The sequence below is a fragment of the Oncorhynchus mykiss genome, chromosome 2, assembly GCF_013265735.2.
Source record: "Oncorhynchus mykiss isolate Arlee chromosome 2, USDA_OmykA_1.1, whole genome shotgun sequence".
Lineage (NCBI taxonomy): Eukaryota > Metazoa > Chordata > Actinopteri > Salmoniformes > Salmonidae > Oncorhynchus > Oncorhynchus mykiss.
Window position 1 is genome coordinate 17,987,235 of NC_048566.1, and position 22,402 is coordinate 18,009,636.

Sequence of the window (22,402 nt, forward strand, 5' to 3'; positions counted from 1 at the left end):
AACATACCAACACACTCTAACCCAACATACAACACACTCTAACCCAGCATACCAACACACTCTAACCCAGCATACCAACACACTCTAACCCAACATACCAACACACTCTAATCCAACATACCAACACACTCTAACCCAACATACAACACACTCTAACCCAGCATACCAACACACTCTAACCCAGCATACCAACACACTCTAACCCAACATACCAACACACTCTAACCCAACATACCAACACACTCTAACCCAACATACCAACACACTCTAACCCACATACCAACACACTCTAACCCAACATACCAACACACTCTAACCCAACATACAACACACTCTAACCCAGCATACCAACACACTCTAACCCAACATACCAACACACTCTAACCCAACATACCAACACACTCTAACCCAACATACAACACACCCTAACCCAGCATACCAACACACTCTAACCCAGCATACCAACACACTCTAACCCAACATACCAACACACTCTAATCCAACATACCAACACACTCTATCCCAACACACCAACACACTCTAACCCAACATACCAACACACTCAAACCCAACATACCAACACACTCTAACCCACCATACCAACACACTCTAACCCACCATACCAACACACTCTAACCCAACATACCAACACACTCTAACCCACCATACCAACACACTCTAATCCAACATACCAACACACTCTAACCCAACATACCAACACACTCTAACCCAACATACCAACACTCTATCCCAACATACCAACACACTCTAACCCACATACCAACACACTCTAACCCAACATACCAACACACTCTAACCGAACATACAACACACTCTAACCCAGCATACCAACACACTCTATCCCAGCATACCAACACACTCTAACCCAACATACCAACACACTCTATCCCAACATACCAACACACTCTAACCCACATACCAACACACTCTAACCCAGCACACTCTAACCCAACATACCAACACACTCTAACCCAACATACAACACACTCTAACCCAGCATACCAACACACTCTAACCCAGCATACCAACACACTCTAACCCAACATACCAACACACTCTAATCCAACATACCAACACACTCTAACCCAACATACAACACACTCTAACCCAGCATACCAACACACTCTAACCCAGCATACCAACACACTCTAACCCAACATACCAACACACTCTAATCCAACATACCAACACACTCTAACCCAACATACCAACACACTCTAACCCAACATACCAACACACTCTAACCCACATACCAACACACTCTAACCCAACATACCAACACACTCTAACCCAACATACAACACACTCTAACCCAGCATACCAACACACTCTAACCCAGCATACCAACACACTCTAACCCAACATACCAACACACTCTAACCCAACATACCAACACACTCTAACCCAACATACAACACACCCTAACCCAGCATACCAACACACTCTAACCCAGCATACCAACACACTCTAACCCAACATACCAACACACTCTAATCCAACATACCAACACACTCTATCCCAACACACCAACACACTCTAACCCAACATACCAACACACTCAAACCCAACATACCAACACACTCTAACCCACCATACCAACACACTCTAACCCACCATACCAACACACTCTAACCCAACATACCAACACACTCTAACCCACCATACCAACACACTCTAATCCAACATACCAACACACTCTAACCCAACATACCAACACACTCTAACCCAACATACCAACACTCTATCCCAACATACCAACACACTCTAACCCACATACCAACACACTCTAACCCAACATACCAACACACTCTAACCGAACATACAACACACTCTAACCCAGCATACCAACACACTCTATCCCAGCATACCAACACACTCTAACCCAACATACCAACACACTCTAACCCAGCATACCAACACACTCTAACCCAGCATACCAACACACTCTAACCCAGCATACAACACACTCTAACCCAACATACCAACACACTCTAACCCAGCATACCAACACACTCTAACCCAACATACCAACACACTCTAACCCAACATACAACACACTCTAAACCAACACACTCTAACCCAGCATACCAATACACTCTAACCCAACATACCAACACTCTATCCCAACATACCAACACACTCTAACACAACATACCAACACACTCTAACCCAACACACTCTAACCCAACATACCAACACACTCTAACCCAACAGCCTACAGACAGAAACTAAAATAAGATGCTCCCGCGCTCAGGTCTGTTCAACGCTTGTCCGACCAATCTGATTCCACGTTTCAAGACTGCTTCGATCACGTGGATTGGGATATGTTCCGCATTGCGTCCAACAACAACATTGACGAATACGCTGATTCGGTGAGCGAGTTCATTAGAAAGTGCATCGGCGATGTCGTAACCCTAGCTTCTATTAAAACATTCCCAAACCAGAAACCGTGGATTGATGGCAGCATTCGTGCGAAACTGAAAGCGCGAACCACTGCTTTTAACCAGGGCAAGGTGACCGGAAACATGACCAAATGCAAACAGTGTAGCTATTCCTTCTGCAAGGCAATCAAACAAGCCAAGCTAAGCGTCAGTATAGAGACAAAGTGAGAGAGTTGCAATTCAACTGCTCAGACACAAGAGGTATGTGGTAGGGTCTACAGTCAATCACGAGGCCTCCCGGGTGGCGCAGTGGTTAAGGGCAGCGCCAGCTGTGCCATCAGAGTCCCTGGGTTGCGCCCAGGCTCTGTCGTAACCGGCCGCGACCGGGAGGTACGTGGGGCGCCGCACAATTGGCCTAGCGTCGTCCGGGTTAGGGAGGGATTGGTCGGTAGGGATCTCCTTGTCTCATCGCGCACCAGCGACCCCTGTGGCGGGCCGGGCGCAGTGCGCACTAGCCAAGGTTGCCAGGTGCACGGTGTAGCCTCCGACACATTGGTGCGGCTGGCTTCCGGGTTGGATGCGCGCTGTGTTAAGAAGCAGTACGGCTGGTTGGGTTGTGTATCGGAGGACGCATGACATTCAGCCTTCGTCTCTCCCGAGCCCGTACGGGAGTTGTAGGAATGAGACAAGATAGTAGCTACTACAACAATTGGATACCACGAAATTGGGGAGAAAAAGGGGTTAAAAAAAAAAAAATACACTCAATCACAGATTACAAAAAGAAAACCAGCCCCGTCGCGGACCAGGATGTCTTGCTCCCAGACAGACTAAATCACTTCTTTGCTTGCTTTGAGGACAATACAGTGCCACTGACATGGCCTGCTACCAAAACCTGCGGACTCTCCTTCACTGCAGCCGACGTGAGTAAAACATTTAAACGTGTTAACCCTCGCAAGGCTGCAGGCCCAGACAGCATTCCCAGCCGCGTCCTCAGAGCATATGCAGACCAGCTGGCTGCTGTGTTTACGGACATAGTCAATCAATCCTTATCTCAGTCTGCTGTTTCCACATGCTTCAAGAGGGCCACCATTGTTCCTGTTCCCAAGAAAGCTAAGGTAACTGAGCTAAATGGCTACCGCCCTGTAGCACTCACTTCCGTCATCATGAAGTGCTTTGAGAAACTAGTCAAGGACCATTTCACCTCCACCCTACCTGACACCCTAGACCCACTCCAATTTGCTTACCGCCCCAATAGGTCCACAGACGACGCAATCGCAACCACACTGCACACTGCCCTAATCCTTCTGGACAAGAGGAATACCTATGTGAGAATGCTGTTCATCGACTACAGCTCAGCATTTAACACCATAGTACCCTACAAACTCATCATCAAGCTCGAGACCCTGGGTCTCGACCCTGCCCTGTGCAACTGGGTACTGGACTTCTTGACGGGCCGCCCCCAGGTGGTGAGGGTAGGTAACAACATCTCCACCCCGCTGATCCTCAACACTGGGGCCCCACAAGGGTGCGTACTGAGCCCTCTCCTGTACTCCCTGATCACCCACGACTGCATGGCCATGCACTCCTTCAACTCAATCATCAAGTTTGCGGACGACACTACAGTGGTAGGCTTGATTACCAACAACGACGAGACAGCCTACAGGGAGGAGGTGAGGGCCCTCGGTGTGTGGTGTCAGAAAAATAACCTCACACTCAAAGTCAACAAAACAAAGGAGAAGATCGTGGACTTCAGGAAACAGAGGTGGGAGCACCCCCCTATCCACATCGACGGGACAGTAGTGGAGAGGGTAGTAAGTTTTAAGTTCCTCGGCGTACACATCACGGACAAACTGAATTGGTCCACCCACACAGACAGCGTTGTGAAAAAGGCGCAGCAGTGCCTCTTCAACCTCAGGAGGCTGAAGAAATGTGGCTTGTCACCAAAAGCACTCACAAACTTCTACAGATGCACAATCGAGAGCATCCTGTCGGGCTGTATCACCGCCTGGTACGGCAACTGCTCCGCCCACAACCGTAAGGCTCTCCAGAGGGTAGTGAGGTCTGCACAACACATCACCGGGGGCAAACTACCTTCCCTCCAGGACACCTACACCACCCGATGTCACAGGAAGTCCATAATGATCATCAAGGACATGATCCACCCGAGCCACTGCTTGTTCATCCCGCTATCATCCAGAAGGCGAGGTCAGTACAGATGCATCAAAGCAGGGACCAAGAGACTGAAAAACAGCTTCTATCTCAAGGCCATCAGACTGTTAAACAGCCGCCACTAACATTGAGTGGCTGCTGCCAACATACTGACTTAACTCCAGCTCACTTCAATAATGGAAATTGATGGAACAGCACACTCTAACCCAGCATACCAACACACTCTAACCCAGCATACCAACACACTCTAACCCAGCATACCAACACACTCTAACCCAGCATACCAACACACTCTAACCCAACATACCAACACACTCTAACCCAACATACCAACACACTCTAACCCAGCATACCAACACACTCTAACCCAGCATACCAACACACTCTAACCCAACATACCAACACACTCTAACCCAACATACCAACACACTCTAACCCAACATACCAACACACTCTAACCCAACATACAACAAACTCTAACCCAGCATACCAACACACTCTAACCCAGCATACCAATACACTCTAACCCAACATACCAACACTCTATCCCAACATACCAACACACTCTAACCCACATACCAACACACTCTAACCCAACATACCAGCACACTCTAACCCAGCATACCAACACACTCTAACCCAGCATACCAACACACTCTAACCCAACATACCAACACACTCTAACCCAACATACCAACACACTCTAACCCAACATACCAACACACTCTAACCCAACACACTCTAACCCAACATACCAACACTCTAACCCAACATACCAACACACTCTAACCCAACATACCAACACACTCTAACCCAACATACCAACACACTCTAACCCAACATACAACAAACTCTAACCCAGCATACCAACACACTCTAACCCAGCATACCAATACACTCTAACCCAACATACCAACACTCTATCCCAACATACCAACACACTCTAACCCACATACCAACACACTCTAACCCAACATACCAACACACTCTAACCCAGCATACCAACACACTGTAACCCAACATACCAACACACTCTAACTGAACATACCAACACACTCTAACCCAACACACTCTAACCCAACATACCAACACTCTAACCCAACATACCAACACACTCTAACCCAACATACCAACACACTCTAACCCAACATACAACACACTCTAACCCAACATACCAACACAACATACCAACATACTCTAACTCAACATACCAACACACTCTAACCCAACATACCAACACACTCTAGCCCAACATACCAACACACTCTAACCCAGCATACCAACACACTCTAACCCAGCACACTCTAACCCAACATACCAACACTCTAACCCAACATACCAACACTCTAACCCAGCATACCAACACACTCTAACCCAACATACCAACACACTCTAACCCAACATACCAACACACTCTAACCCAACATGCCAACACACTCTAACCCAGCATACCAACACACTCTAACCCAACATACAACACACTCTAACCCAACATACTCTAACCCAACATACCAACACACTCTAACCCAACATACCAACACACTCTAACCCACATACCAACACACTCTAACCCAACATACCAACACACTCTAACCCAACATACAACACACTCTAACCCAGCATACCAACACACTCTAACCCAGCATACCAACACACTCTAACCCAACATACCAACACACTCTAACCCAACATACCAACACACTCTAACCCAACATACAACACACCCTAACCCAGCATACCAACACACTCTAACCCAGCATACCAACACACTCTAACCCAACATACCAACACACTCTAATCCAACATACCAACACACTCTATCCCAACACACCAACACACTCTAACCCAACATACCAACACACTCAAACCCAACATACCAACACACTCTAACCCAGCATACCAACACACTCTAACCCACCATACCAACACACTCTAACCCAACATACCAACACACTCTAACCCACCATACCAACACACTCTAATCCAACATACCAACACACTCTAACCCAACATACCAACACACTCTAACCCAACATACCAACACTCTATCCCAACATACCAACACACTCTAACCCACATACCAACACACTCTAACCCAACATACCAACACACTCTAACCGAACATACAACACACTCTAACCCAGCATACCAACACACTCTATCCCAGCATACCAACACACTCTAACCCAACATACCAACACACTCTATCCCAACATACCAACACACTCTAACCCACATACCAACACACTCTAACCCAGCACACTCTAACCCAACATACCAACACACTCTAACCCAACATACAACACACTCTAACCCAGCATACCAACACACTCTAACCCAGCATACCAACACACTCTAATCCAACATACCAACACACTCTAACCCAACATACCAACACACTCTAACCCAACATACAACACACTCTAACCCAACATACAACACACTCTAACCCAGCATACCAACACACTCTAACCCAGCATACCAACACACTCTAACCCAACATACCAACACACTCTAATCCAACATACCAACACACTCTAACCCAACATACCAACACACTCTAACCCAACATACCAACACACTCTAACCCACATACCAACACACTCTAACCCAACATACCAACACACTCTAACCCAACATACAACACACTCTAACCCAGCATACCAACACACTCTAACCCAGCATACCAACACACTCTAACCCAACATACCAACACACTCTAACCCAACATACCAACACACTCTAACCCAACATACAACACACCCTAACCCAGCATACCAACACACTCTAACCCAGCATACCAACACACTCTAACCCAACATACCAACACACTCTAATCCAACATACCAACACACTCTATCCCAACACACCAACACACTCTAACCCAACATACCAACACACTCAAACCCAACATACCAACACACTCTAACCCACCATACCAACACACTCTAACCCACCATACCAACACACTCTAACCCAACATACCAACACACTCTAACCCACCATACCAACACACTCTAATCCAACATACCAACACACTCTAACCCAACATACCAACACACTCTAACCCAACATACCAACACTCTATCCCAACATACCAACACACTCTAACGCACATACCAACACACTCTAACCCAACATACCAACACACTCTAACCGAACATACAACACACTCTAACCCAGCATACCAACACACTCTATCCCAGCATACCAACACACTCTAACCCAACATACCAACACACTCTAACCCAGCATACCAACACACTCTAACCCAGCATACCAACACACTCTAACCCAGCATACAACACACTCTAACCCAACATACCAACACACTCTAACCCAACATACAACACACTCTAAACCAACACACTCTAACCCAGCATACCAATACACTCTAACCCAACATACCAACACTCTATCCCAACATACCAACACACTCTAACACAACATACCAACACACTCTAACCCAACACACTCTAACCCAACATACCAACACACTCTAACCCAACAGCCTACAGACAGAAACTAAAATAAGATGCTCCCGCGCTCAGGTCTGTTCAACGCTTGTCCGACCAATCTGATTCCACGTTTCAAGACTGCTTCGATCACGTGGATTGGGATATGTTCCGCATTGCGTCCAACAACAACATTGACGAATACGCTGATTCGGTGAGCGAGTTCATTAGAAAGTGCATCGGCGATGTCGTAACCCTAGCTTCTATTAAAACATTCCCAAACCAGAAACCGTGGATTGATGGCAGCATTCGTGCGAAACTGAAAGCGCGAACCACTGCTTTTAACCAGGGCAAGGTGACCGGAAACATGACCAAATGCAAACAGTGTAGCTATTCCTTCTGCAAGGCAATCAAACAAGCCAAGCTAAGCGTCAGTATAGAGACAAAGTGAGAGAGTTGCAATTCAACTGCTCAGACACAAGAGGTATGTGGTAGGGTCTACAGTCAATCACGAGGCCTCCCGGGTGGCGCAGTGGTTAAGGGCAGCGCCAGCTGTGCCATCAGAGTCCCTGGGTTGCGCCCAGGCTCTGTCGTAACCGGCCGCGACCGGGAGGTACGTGGGGCGCCGCACAATTGGCCTAGCGTCGTCCGGGTTAGGGAGGGATTGGTCGGTAGGGATCTCCTTGTCTCATCGCGCACCAGCGACCCCTGTGGCGGGCCGGGCGCAGTGCGCACTAGCCAAGGTTGCCAGGTGCACGGTGTAGCCTCCGACACATTGGTGCGGCTGGCTTCCGGGTTGGATGCGCGCTGTGTTAAGAAGCAGTACGGCTGGTTGGGTTGTGTATCGGAGGACGCATGACATTCAGCCTTCGTCTCTCCCGAGCCCGTACGGGAGTTGTAGGAATGAGACAAGATAGTAGCTACTACAACAATTGGATACCACGAAATTGGGGAGAAAAAGGGGTTAAAAAAAAAAAAATACACTCAATCACAGATTACAAAAAGAAAACCAGCCCCGTCGCGGACCAGGATGTCTTGCTCCCAGACAGACTAAATCACTTCTTTGCTTGCTTTGAGGACAATACAGTGCCACTGACATGGCCTGCTACCAAAACCTGCGGACTCTCCTTCACTGCAGCCGACGTGAGTAAAACATTTAAACGTGTTAACCCTCGCAAGGCTGCAGGCCCAGACAGCATTCCCAGCCGCGTCCTCAGAGCATATGCAGACCAGCTGGCTGCTGTGTTTACGGACATAGTCAATCAATCCTTATCTCAGTCTGCTGTTTCCACATGCTTCAAGAGGGCCACCATTGTTCCTGTTCCCAAGAAAGCTAAGGTAACTGAGCTAAATGGCTACCGCCCTGTAGCACTCACTTCCGTCATCATGAAGTGCTTTGAGAAACTAGTCAAGGACCATTTCACCTCCACCCTACCTGACACCCTAGACCCACTCCAATTTGCTTACCGCCCCAATAGGTCCACAGACGACGCAATCGCAACCACACTGCACACTGCCCTAATCCTTCTGGACAAGAGGAATACCTATGTGAGAATGCTGTTCATCGACTACAGCTCAGCATTTAACACCATAGTACCCTACAAACTCATCATCAAGCTCGAGACCCTGGGTCTCGACCCTGCCCTGTGCAACTGGGTACTGGACTTCTTGACGGGCCGCCCCCAGGTGGTGAGGGTAGGTAACAACATCTCCACCCCGCTGATCCTCAACACTGGGGCCCCACAAGGGTGCGTACTGAGCCCTCTCCTGTACTCCCTGATCACCCACGACTGCATGGCCATGCACTCCTTCAACTCAATCATCAAGTTTGCGGACGACACTACAGTGGTAGGCTTGATTACCAACAACGACGAGACAGCCTACAGGGAGGAGGTGAGGGCCCTCGGTGTGTGGTGTCAGAAAAATAACCTCACACTCAAAGTCAACAAAACAAAGGAGAAGATCGTGGACTTCAGGAAACAGAGGTGGGAGCACCCCCCTATCCACATCGACGGGACAGTAGTGGAGAGGGTAGTAAGTTTTAAGTTCCTCGGCGTACACATCACGGACAAACTGAATTGGTCCACCCACACAGACAGCGTTGTGAAAAAGGCGCAGCAGTGCCTCTTCAACCTCAGGAGGCTGAAGAAATGTGGCTTGTCACCAAAAGCACTCACAAACTTCTACAGATGCACAATCGAGAGCATCCTGTCGGGCTGTATCACCGCCTGGTACGGCAACTGCTCCGCCCACAACCGTAAGGCTCTCCAGAGGGTAGTGAGGTCTGCACAACACATCACCGGGGGCAAACTACCTTCCCTCCAGGACACCTACACCACCCGATGTCACAGGAAGTCCATAATGATCATCAAGGACATGATCCACCCGAGCCACTGCTTGTTCATCCCGCTATCATCCAGAAGGCGAGGTCAGTACAGATGCATCAAAGCAGGGACCAAGAGACTGAAAAACAGCTTCTATCTCAAGGCCATCAGACTGTTAAACAGCCGCCACTAACATTGAGTGGCTGCTGCCAACATACTGACTTAACTCCAGCTCACTTCAATAATGGAAATTGATGGAACAGCACACTCTAACCCAGCATACCAACACACTCTAACCCAGCATACCAACACACTCTAACCCAGCATACCAACACACTCTAACCCAGCATACCAACACACTCTAACCCAACATACCAACACACTCTAACCCAACATACCAACACACTCTAACCCAGCATACCAACACACTCTAACCCAGCATACCAACACACTCTAACCCAACATACCAACACACTCTAACCCAACATACCAACACACTCTAACCCAACATACCAACACACTCTAACCCAACATACAACAAACTCTAACCCAGCATACCAACACACTCTAACCCAGCATACCAATACACTCTAACCCAACATACCAACACTCTATCCCAACATACCAACACACTCTAACCCACATACCAACACACTCTAACCCAGCATACCAACACACTGTAACCCAACATACCAACACACTCTAACTGAACATACCAACACACTCTAACCCAACACACTCTAACCCAACATACCAACACTCTAACCCAACATACCAACACACTCTAACCCAACATACCAACACACTCTAACCCAACATACAACACACTCTAACCCAACATACCAACACAACATACCAACATACTCTAACCCAACATACAACACACTATAACTCAACATACCAACACACTCTAACCCAACATACCAACACACTCTAACCCAACATACCAACACACTCTAACCCAGCATACCAACACACTCTAACCCAGCACACTCTAACCCAACATACCAACACTCTAACCCAACATACCAACACTCTAACCCAGCATACCAACACACTCTAACCCAACATACCAACACACTCTAACCCAACATACCAACACACTCTAACCCAACATGCCAACACACTCTAACCCAGCATACCAACACACTCTAACCCAACATACAACACACTCTAACCCAACATACTCTAACCCAACATACCAACACACTCTAACCCAACATAACACACACTAACCCAACATACAACACACACTAACCCAACATACCAACACACTCTATCCCAACATACCAACACTCTAACCAAACATACCAACACACTCTAACCCAACATACAAACACACTCTAACCCAATACACTCTAACCCAACATACCAACACACTCTAACCCAACATACAACACACTCTAACCCAGCATACCAACACACTCTAACCCAACATACCAACACACTCTAACCGAACATACCAACACACTCTAACCCAACATACCAACACTCTAACCCAACATACCAACACACTCTAACCCAGCATACCAACACACTAACCCAACACACTCTAACCCAACATACCAACACACTCTAACCCAACATTCCAACACACTCTAACCCAACATACCAACACACTCTAACCCAGCATACCAACACACTAACCCAATACACTCTAACCCCACATACCAATACACACTAACCCAACACACTCTAACCCAACATACCAACACACTCTAACCCAGCATACCAACACACTAACCCAATACACTCTAACCCCACATACCAATACACACTAACCCAACACACTCTAACCCAACATACCAACACCCATGCATACACACATAACAGAGAACACAAAAAATTAATCTTCAAAAGTTTCATTTATTAAAAGATTTTATTTTTGTGCCATCAATGTAAAAAGTACTCCGAAGAGTAACACAGAGTGACAGCAGAGTAAGAGTGAGAAACAGAGAAATAGTGAGAGAGAAGGTAAGAGAGGGAGAGAAAGGGATGAACAGATATGAGAGAAAGGGAGGAGGGCAAAAGTAGTAGAATGTGGCAGAGAAGGAGGGAGGAGTTGAGAGAGGGTGAGGAGGGAGGGCGGATGATAGAGAGGAGGAGGGAGGGAGGAGTAGAGGGTTGGAGGGAGGAGTAGAGAGAGGGGAGGAGTGAGGGAGGAGGATAGAGAGGAGCAGAAGGGAGGGCGGAGGATAGAGAGGGGGAGGAGTAGAGGGGGTGAGTACAGCATCTACTAAGATATAAAAAGGCAGTTGAAATAAACAAGACATATTATTTCTGACCAATCAGCGGTGGTCTCTGCAGTAGAAAACATACATGGAAAAGAGATCACAAAAATCTGTGCAATCAGTTTCTCTGTCACAAAACAGCTGTATAAAAAACACAAGTAGGAAGAAGTGGCCCTTAACCACAGGCCCGGGATCAGGTGTGTTTTCAACCCCTAATGGTAAAAGTTAGGATTGGGGGTAGGAAAAATCTGATCATAGACCTGTGGTTAAGAGCAACTTATACCTCAAGCATAAAAACATCCCCCAGCCCCAAGTAAAGACAGTAGGTAGGTAACATGGAGGCTACCAGTGATTGTGTGTTCAGTTGTGGCTCTCCTTGGAGAAAGCTATAGGGAGTATGGATGCAACCATATGAACTTGTTTTAGCAGTGCTTTACTGGAAGCTCTGCATATAAACAGTTGATTAAGTATAAGTAAACTCTTTGTAAACCCTGTATCGTGTATTTCCTCTGGAACTCAGTTGGTAGAGCATAGTGCTTGCAATGCCAGGACAGTGGGTTTGATTCCAGGGACCACCCATATGTGAAAATGTATGCACAAACGACTGTAAGTCGCTTTGGATAAAAAGCGTCTGCTGAATGGCATATGTGTCATTAGTAAATACATGTGTATTAATGATTTGTTATGAGGAATATTTCAATCATGTTTTAGTCCTATTATGTATAGCAGCTTACGATGATGGTGCAAAATAAATATTCATACTGTCTCCCTTTTAGCTCTGATCCTCACGTTTTTAAGTTTGACGAGCGCCAAGAAGCACACAGGAGATAGCAAGCGCTGATCATATCCTCCAGTCAGACCTATATAATCAACTATAAAATACACCCAGGAGATAGCAAGCGCTGATCATATCCTCCAGTCAGACCTACATAATCAACTATAAAATACACCCAGGAGATAGCAAGCGCTGATCATATCCTCCAGTCAGACCTATATAATCAACTATAAAATACACCCAGGAGATAGCAAGCGCTGATCATATCCTCCAGTCAGACCTACATAATCAACTATAAAATACACACAGGAGATAGCAAGCGCTGATCATATCCTCCAGTCAGACCTATATAATCAACTATAAAATACACCCAGGAGATAGCAAGCGCTGATCATATCCTCCAGTCAGACCTATATAATCAACTATAAAATACACCCAGGAGATAGCAAGCGCTGATCATATCCTCCAGTCAGACCTACATAATCAACTATAAAATACACCCAGGAGATAGCAAGCGCTGATCATATCCTCCAGTCAGACCTATATAATCAACTATAAAATACACCCAGGAGATAGCAAGCGCTGATCATATCCTCCAGTCAGACCTACATAATCAACTATAAAATACACCCAGGAGATAGCAAGCGCTGATCATATCCTCCAGTCAGACCTATATAATCAACTATAAAATACACCCAGGAGATAGCAAGCGCTGATCATATCCTCCAGTCAGACCTATATAATCAACTATAAAATACACCCAGGAGATAGCAAGCTCTGATCATATCCTCCAGTCAGACCTACATAATCAACTATAAAATACACCCAGGAGATAGCAAGCGCTGATCATATCCTCCAGTCAGACCTATATAATCAACTATAAAATACACCCAGGAGATAGCAAGCGCTGATCATATCCTCCAGTCAGACCTACATAATCAACTATAAAATACACCCAGGAGATAGCAAGCGCTGATCATATCCTCCAGTCAGACCTACATAATCAACTATAAAATACACCCAGGAGAAGAGGCAACTGTCAATCTAAAAACTGAAATAAATTAGCCACTGTCGTTAGTTCATAGAAGACTATGATGTATATGTATAGAATACTATTGTGTTGTACACATGACCACTGCACAGCTTGGAGTAGAGGTTGCCTTGCTGTTGTGGGATCTGTAGGTAGCTAGTTTTGCCCAACAGACCCCTGGAAGCCAGATAAGAGATTGAAGGCAGGAATTAGGCGTTGTGTACTGTGTTATTCGACTGATTGTGCACTGTGCTATTAAGAAAGACAAGCAAATTATCAAAATGCAGTAGAAAATGCTTTGAAAGAATAAAATGCTTTGTTTTTTTGTACACATCCTATTTGGTAAAGGCACAAAAGTCCAATCATCCCCCTAAAATTTGTCCCATCATAACAGTAAAAACCACAAACAAACCGCTGTACAGCAACTTTCCCAAGAGCATCAGTCAACCAATCGGTCAACCAATTGTAAGTTCAAAGAGAGAAACACAGCTGCCAATTAATAAATAAAGGTAATAAATAAATGCAGCGTTGTCAAGTCAACATGTGAATAAATAAACAGGATGTCTGTCTCTGTCTGTCTGTGAGTGGACTCTTCTCTCAGGGTGGTCTTTAGAGTCTCTCACTGAGCCATTTAAAGGATTAAGTTGTCCCTAGAAGCTGATCTAAGGTCTGTTTGGTATTCTATCCCCTACCGGTTAGGCCATTGAAATGTGATTTACTGTTTAACGGATAACCCGCTTCACATTTCTCCACACAGAATAAAACCCAGTTGTGGTTCATTCGTTTCACAGTCATAATTGATCTTCACCCAAAACACCTTGCATTCGTCTTCACAAACAGATTGTGTCATGTTGATGGATTGACATTGAATCGATTCTAAACCTCTTTAGACTTCAGTAGAGGTCCCTGCCACGTCCTCTTAGATGTTGTTCAGCTCTAGAGGTCATTCAGTAGTCTAATGGCATCTGGCTAGTTGGATTATTCCTCACTTCTATCCGGAATGCCTGTCTATTGAACTGTCTGTCTGCTGTTACTCAGCTCTAGAGGTCATTCAGTAGTCTAATGATTATTCCTCACTTCTATCCGTAATGCCTCAGTCTATTGAACTGTCTGTCTGCTGTTATTCACTGGAAGCATCATCTCTGAGGAGATTCCAGGAATATCATTCCAGGAATATAACTATCCTTAATCCCCAAATCTTATTCCACCTGTCCTTCTAACCATCCTCTCCTCGTCACATCTCACCTCCACCCACCTGAAACCCAAATATTCCTAAGCCAACAGTGTTTCGATTAAGTTTGCATAGTGGCATTTACCTTTTCTTAAGTGGAGTAAGAGAGTATACCATTCGGTCAATCAGAGATCCAATATTCTATAAACAAGCGATGGGCTATAAGAGGTGCTTACCAACCTTCCAATCTACAACCACTATTTGTGCAAAAAAATCTGATTGTTATGGAACTGTGATTATGATTCACAAGGACACATTCTGCCCTCGTTGTAATAACTGTAGTCTCTCAGATATCATTTTCATTAATGGTCCTAATTGCGTTTAGGTAGTTGCAAAAGATCCATCATTAAGAAAACTCATCAGCACCTAAACCTATGGCTGCAGTCCAAATTCAAATTAGAGAGTGATGATCGGAGGCAACATCCTTAGTGGAAATCTGGAAGTTGAGCTTAAAAACAACCAACTTAAAGCTATTCATGTATCTAGCAAGCTAACGTAGCTAGCTAGCTAGCTAAAGTGCTCCATAGCTGGCTAGCTAGTTTTTTAGTTTGGTCATTTATTGCAATACATTTCAGAATTCCCCAAAATATGTTTATGAAGCTAGCTAGGTTTTATAGGCTCCTCACTACGAGACTAAGCCAATTTGGCAACGCTAAAATCAATGTCATATATATATATAGCAAGCTAGAATCATCATTTTGTCTGACAGGCCGAAAATGCAGCCGTGATGAGTGAACGTGACATTCGCGGCCACCGGAGTATGATACATGACTACAATTTGCATTGAATTGTGGGTCATATAAACCCCGCAAGTGATCAAAGTTCTTCACTCGCTCCCTCGAGCTAAATCGAGGGCCGAGGGGGAAACGTTAGTGAATTGGACCTCCACTTAAGATGGCAATCAAATTGCATCCGGTTTCAAAGGGGATTCCCCCAAGGGAGAGTGGCTAGTACGAGGGCTGAGGGGCTAAACATAAAGTGTTTGGACTGCAGACCATTTCTACCCCTGACTCTCCCTATCACAGCAGCTTTAGCATGTTGACGTAGTCACACTAGCCTGCTGGGCGGAGTGTGCTCAGTGCATCAGGTCTATAAAGGGGCGGGGTTAACCCTGCTCTTACACTCCCCCCTTTTCAAAGGCTTTGCCGTGATTGAATGAGCCTGGACCCGCCCCTGACAGGTCTTTACAGTCTTTTTCCCAGTCTTCCCGGCAACAGGCTGGCTTTGGCACCCGATTGGCTGCTGCTGGCTTTGGAGGTTGTTGAAGGGCGTGGTGGAAGAGATTACGCTGTCCTGCATGGCTGGACTGCCCCTGGTGGTGGGAGGTGGCATGACAGGCAGCAGCTGTTTCCCCTCCATTGGTTTCCAGGGGGAAAGGATGGGCACTACAAGGACCGAGGTGGGACCGGGCTCAGAATAGAGCCCTGCTTTGTTGCTTGATGATTCTCCCTCTCTCTCTTTGCTGTCCTCGTCTTCCTTTCTCTCATTCTCTTGGTCGATGGTGGGGTCCTGGGGGTGTGGGGGTACCCCTGAAGTTGCAGAGGTGACCTCTCCCCCCTCCTTCCCCATCTTCTCTCCTCCACTGGCGGTGAGCCTCTTAAAGAGTACAGGAGGGGGGGTGTCAGAGTCTGTGTCTGACCAACTCAGTCTGCGCTTCTGGAGAGAGACAGAGAGAATGTTGTCAGCCACAACTTATCAACATATTATTGTGAGTGCGCGCGTGAGTGTTTGTGTATTCTTACCTTCACAGGGATGTGCGACTGGTCTCTGTGCCTGTGTGGGGGGGTGCTGCTGGGGCTGTCCCGGGGGGAGAGGTGAGGGGGGAAGAGGGTAGGGGCGGTAGGTGGGGCAAAGGGGGACACCTGTGGAAACCACATCTTCAGCATAGTCTCCACCTGGAGAAGAGTGTTCATATACTTTTCCCTGTGGAGATAGAGGGAGGAGAGAATAGAGGGAGGAGAGAATGGAGAGATGGAGAGAATAGACAGATAGAGGGAGGAGAGAATGGAGCGATAGAGGGAGGAGAGAATGGAGCGATAGAGGGAGGAGAGAATGGAGAGATAGAGAGAGAGGAGAGAATGGAGAGATAGAGGGAGGAGAGAATGGAGAGATAGAGGGAGGAGAGAATGAAGAGATAGAGGAGAGAATGGAGAGATAGAGGGAGGAGAGAATGGAGAGATAGAGGGAGGAGAGAATGAAGAGAGAGGGACGAGAGAATGAAGAGATAGAGGGAGGAGAGAATGGAGAGATGGAGAGATGAGGAGAGAATGGAGAGATAGAGAATGGAGAGATAGAGAGAGAGGAGAGAATGGAGAGATAGAGGGAGGAGAGAATGGAGAGATAGAGAGAGGAAGATTATAAGGCTTAGAAAACAACCCTTCTAAGAATAGCATGGACATTAACTTTCCTGTTCTCATCTACTAAACACAGATCCAGACTAAATCCACTTCTCTCTCTAAACATTCAAACTGGACTACTTATTATGAAATCTCTCTTTTTCTGCTGTTGTGACAGAATGCTGAAACTGAGTAGTGCAGGGTTTAGTCCAGTATGCACATAAACAGGTGTGTGTGTGTGTGTGTGTGGCCTTACCCGATGCTGGGTCTCCGTAAGACCCCTACGATCCTCTGGATGCGGTCCATGGCTGCACTCTGCTGGAAACTACTCAGACCTGTCAATCAAATACACAATCCTCCAGTCAGCATTCACTGTAACACTGTCTGACACGCTACAGTCAACACACACACACAAACACACACACCAGACATCCACACACAGACACGAGACACACACACCAATACGCCTACAGATGAAAACTACAGACACAGTAGCTGCAGACTAGATCAATACAGACTAGATCAATACAGACTAGATCAATACAGACTAGATCAATACGGCTGCAGCATCACACACCAGTGTAGGAGAATGGTGCTTACCACGGTCAAATCGTCCCCCCTTCAGTCCATTCAGCAGCTCCAGTAGGGGCCTTACAAACCCCTGCAGCTCAGCACACTGGGAGGGAGGGGGAGAGAGAGAGAGAGAGAGAGAGAGAGAGAGAGAGAGAGAGAGAGAGAAAGAGGAGGGATGATTATTAATGGGGTACAGTACTGTGGTCTCTGAAGTTGGTTCAGTCTCAAACATCTGTAGGAAGATTAGTTATATATCCCTGTCTTCCATCCCAATCCCTTCATCTCTCTCTGACATTCACCTTCTGGGCAAAGAGCAGGTCTCCCTCTGTCTTCTCTCTCTCCGTCTCGCTTGTTCTCTGTCTCTCAGCTGTGACCCTGGGGTGACCTCCAGTGACCTCTGAACCCTGTGACTCCTCCTCCTCGCGGTCAGTGAAGCCGTCACACGCCCACTGGGACTCGGGACTCTCTGCCCCGGCACTCCCGTTGCCCCTGACCATGCCCCCAGTGCCGAGGATGACGGCGGGGGAGCGTTCAGACAGGAAGACATCAGTGTCATCCTCCGCCTGCTCAGAGTGGTTGAACAGGTAGCTGTCACTGGAGCTCAGTGAATCAACAGAGGGCTGGGAGGAAGTGCTGCCCTGTGATTGCATCACTGTGTGATTGGAGAGAGAGAGAGGGGAAGGGGGAGAGGCGAGAGAGCAGGGGGGAGTGGGGTAAACAGAGAAAAGATTTAGAATAACTGCCAAGTAACAAAATGTGTCCTCTATGACAACAGCCAAATGACATTGTATATTCAACGGAGAGAAAGAAAAATCCAACCCATATTTATGTTTATTTATTTTCCCTTTTGCACTTAATATGACATAATATGACATTTGAAATGTCTTTATTATTTTGGAACTTTTGTGAGTGTAATGTTTACTGTTAATTTTTTTTCATTGTTCATTTCACTTTTGTTTATTACCTATTTCACCTGATTTGGCAATGTAAACATATGTTTCCCATGCCAATAAATCCCTTCAATTGAAATTGAATGAAAGAGGAGGAGCGACATTGCTGTGGAAATTGCTTTAGGGGAGACATTTTTTTAAAATCCTACAACCCCAAAATAATAACAGCAATTCAAAATGGTGGGTCTACCAGTGGCCTAGTTAAACATGATGTGGAGCGTGACTGGGGGTATGCAGTAGGCACACAATGGCAGTGCATGTCTGGCTCCCATTGAGGGCGAGGAGATGGGGAAAGAGAGAGTGAAACGCGAGGGGGAAGGGTGTGAGTAGAATAAGCAGTAGTAGAATCCAATAAGGCAGGCTGGGTCTCTCTCTCTCCTCCTCGGCCTCCGGGGTTCTCGCTCTCTCTCGCTCCTCTCCTCTTACTCGCTCTTTCTCTCCATCCCCCCTCACTCTGATTCACTCACTATACCACCCCCCTCCTCTGTTTTTCTGTCTGCCTCCCATCTCTTCCTCTCTTTTCCTCCCCTCTAACCCCCTCCTCTGTAGACAGTACCCCCCTCTCTCTCTCTCCCCCTCTCTAATCTGGGAGTCCCTGTTGGTTTGTGATCTCAGACTACATTAAGAGGGGTAACAAGAGCACACTAGTATCTCCACACACACACACACACACAGAGTCTAACGCCCACCACCCAAAAATACACACTTTCGTATATACACCTTCCACGCACACAAATGTACACACACACAACATACCGTTTAACACACCCCACACACTCACTGATAAAGTCTCGCCACACACATTCTGCTAGAGAGAAAACCCTCTGTGATAATAGTCCGTCTGCAATGTACACACACACACACACATCCACACACAGACAGACTTATTAACTCACTCCTCTTTTTTTAATAGTCTGTCACAGAAGTTGTGAGTTTTATAACCACACACACACACACACACACACACACACACACAGAAACACACACACACACACAAACACACACACACACACAAACACACACACAAACACACACACACAAACACACACACAAACACACACACATCCACACACAGACAGACTTATTAACTCACTTCACTGTTTAATAGTCTGTCACAGAAGTTGTGAGTTTTATAACCACACACACACACACACACACTTGTGTAATTGTGTATTTTATTCCTCTTGATTTTAATGATATATGTTTAACTCTGCGTTGTTGGGAAAGACAAGTAAGCATTTCACGGTAAAGTTAAAGTCTACACACATCATATTCAGCACGTTACAATTTGTATTTGTTTTGATTCCACACACACACACACACACACACACACAGACAGACTTATTAATTCACTTCACTGTTTAATAGTCTGTCACAGAAGTTGGGATTTTTACAAGAAAAGGACCACAGTACACTTGGGTAACATTATTGTAACAATCCTAAAATCGATTATAACAGATTGATTATAACTATGGTGGCTCTTTCCTGGGACTTGTGCTTTCCCAATTACGCCTATCATTTGGATAGACTTTGTGGGAATGTAAAGATGAATGTCTGGATGCATGCCAATATTATGTAATACAAAGACGTAACATGGACCAATGGATCAACCCACTGCATCATATGAGCCAAAACCCATACACTCCTCAGCTTCTTTTTTCTCTCGGTGTGTGTGTGTTGGCCCGGCCCCGTGTAGGTATGTAGGCTGCGGGGGAATTTGACTGTGGTGTGTGTGTGTGTGTGTGTGTGTGTGTGTCTGTGTGTGTGTGTGTGCGTGCGTGCGTGTGTGTGTGTGTGTGTGTTTGAGGCCCATGATCATGACAAACACAAACATTACAACTGACACAAATGACACTAAGCACAATAATTATACTTATAACGGACACTGACAAATGTAATATATTATGTTATAGTCTGACGTTGACAAAGGCCTAGCAATTGTTCCATGCTTTTAGAATGAACGCTAGCCTACAGCTCTATAACACTGTATTACATCAACCATCAACGATGTAACAAATCAGGAGTAGCCTAAACTAAATAAAACGAACGTAATTAAGGAAACATTGTATCATGTCTTTGGTATAGCCCATCACAGTAAATTCCGTAAACCGCGCAGGAATGTAGCAATGTAACATTTTAAAGAGAACACTCACCTGAAATATTGCAACAAAATAACAGCAGTAGAACAGGCCACGGTTGCCAGAAACGGCCTTGATAACGTCTATCTCTGTAACCCACTTGGCGATATTTGTCTCACACTCGTTGGAACATCAGGTCGGCAGTCTCCTTCCTCTCGCGATCACCGGACCTTCATTGGTGTGCCTCTTTGCTAGTTCTTTCTATCTCCACGGTTTACGATCTTCAACATGTGCACGGATACACGTGCCCACATTTGTTCGTGCCCTATTGGTTGTTCGTCTGAAGTTACAAACTCCATTGGTGGATCCATGCAGCCAGTGAATTCTTTACTGCCTGCTGATTGGTGGGTCAGCGGGGCACTCAAAGCCCCGCCCATGCATGTGGGGCTCGTGGTTAGGGCTGAGTGGGTAGTCTACTCGTGCCTCAGTCTACTACGGCTGAGCGGTGTAAACATACGCACACAAGCACGCTTTTTTAGGCCTGTATAGTTATTATAATGAATGCCTAGAATAAAAATGAGTTATATTGTATAAAACATTTAGGATAGAGGCGTAGGCCAATATGCTGACTAATTTGTACCTGATGGTCTAGTCCTAAATGCTATATTAGGCAGACCTATAACTCTGGTGGGCTAAAGGTTCTCTCATGGACATGAGAAGTGCGCACGTGATTACGCGGCACCATTCAAGGTCACACCTCACACCGGGTCTGGAACAGAGTTCTGTTCTCATCGTTCTGATCTAGAGAAACCACAAGTCATTATCAATGTGTGAAATAGGCTACCTCA

The 22,402-nt window shown here is 46.1% G+C and overlaps 1 protein-coding gene across 1 annotated transcript; it reads right to left on the reverse strand.

Moving 5' to 3' along the window:
- Positions 1 to 12,196: 12,196 nt before the first annotated feature.
- On the reverse strand, positions 12,197 to 21,843 carry LOC110536375 (circadian-associated transcriptional repressor). Its single transcript, XM_036940026.1, has 6 exons — positions 21,630 to 21,843; positions 18,826 to 19,178; positions 18,554 to 18,629; positions 18,210 to 18,288; positions 17,360 to 17,540; positions 12,197 to 17,273 (listed from the first exon to the last, which is right to left on the reverse strand). The coding sequence occupies exons 2-6, from the start codon at positions 19,174 to 19,176 to the stop codon at positions 16,707 to 16,709; spliced, it is 1,254 nt and encodes a 417-aa protein (XP_036795921.1). The 5' UTR covers positions 19,177 to 19,178; positions 21,630 to 21,843; the 3' UTR covers positions 12,197 to 16,706.
- Positions 21,844 to 22,402: the final 559 nt, after the last annotated feature.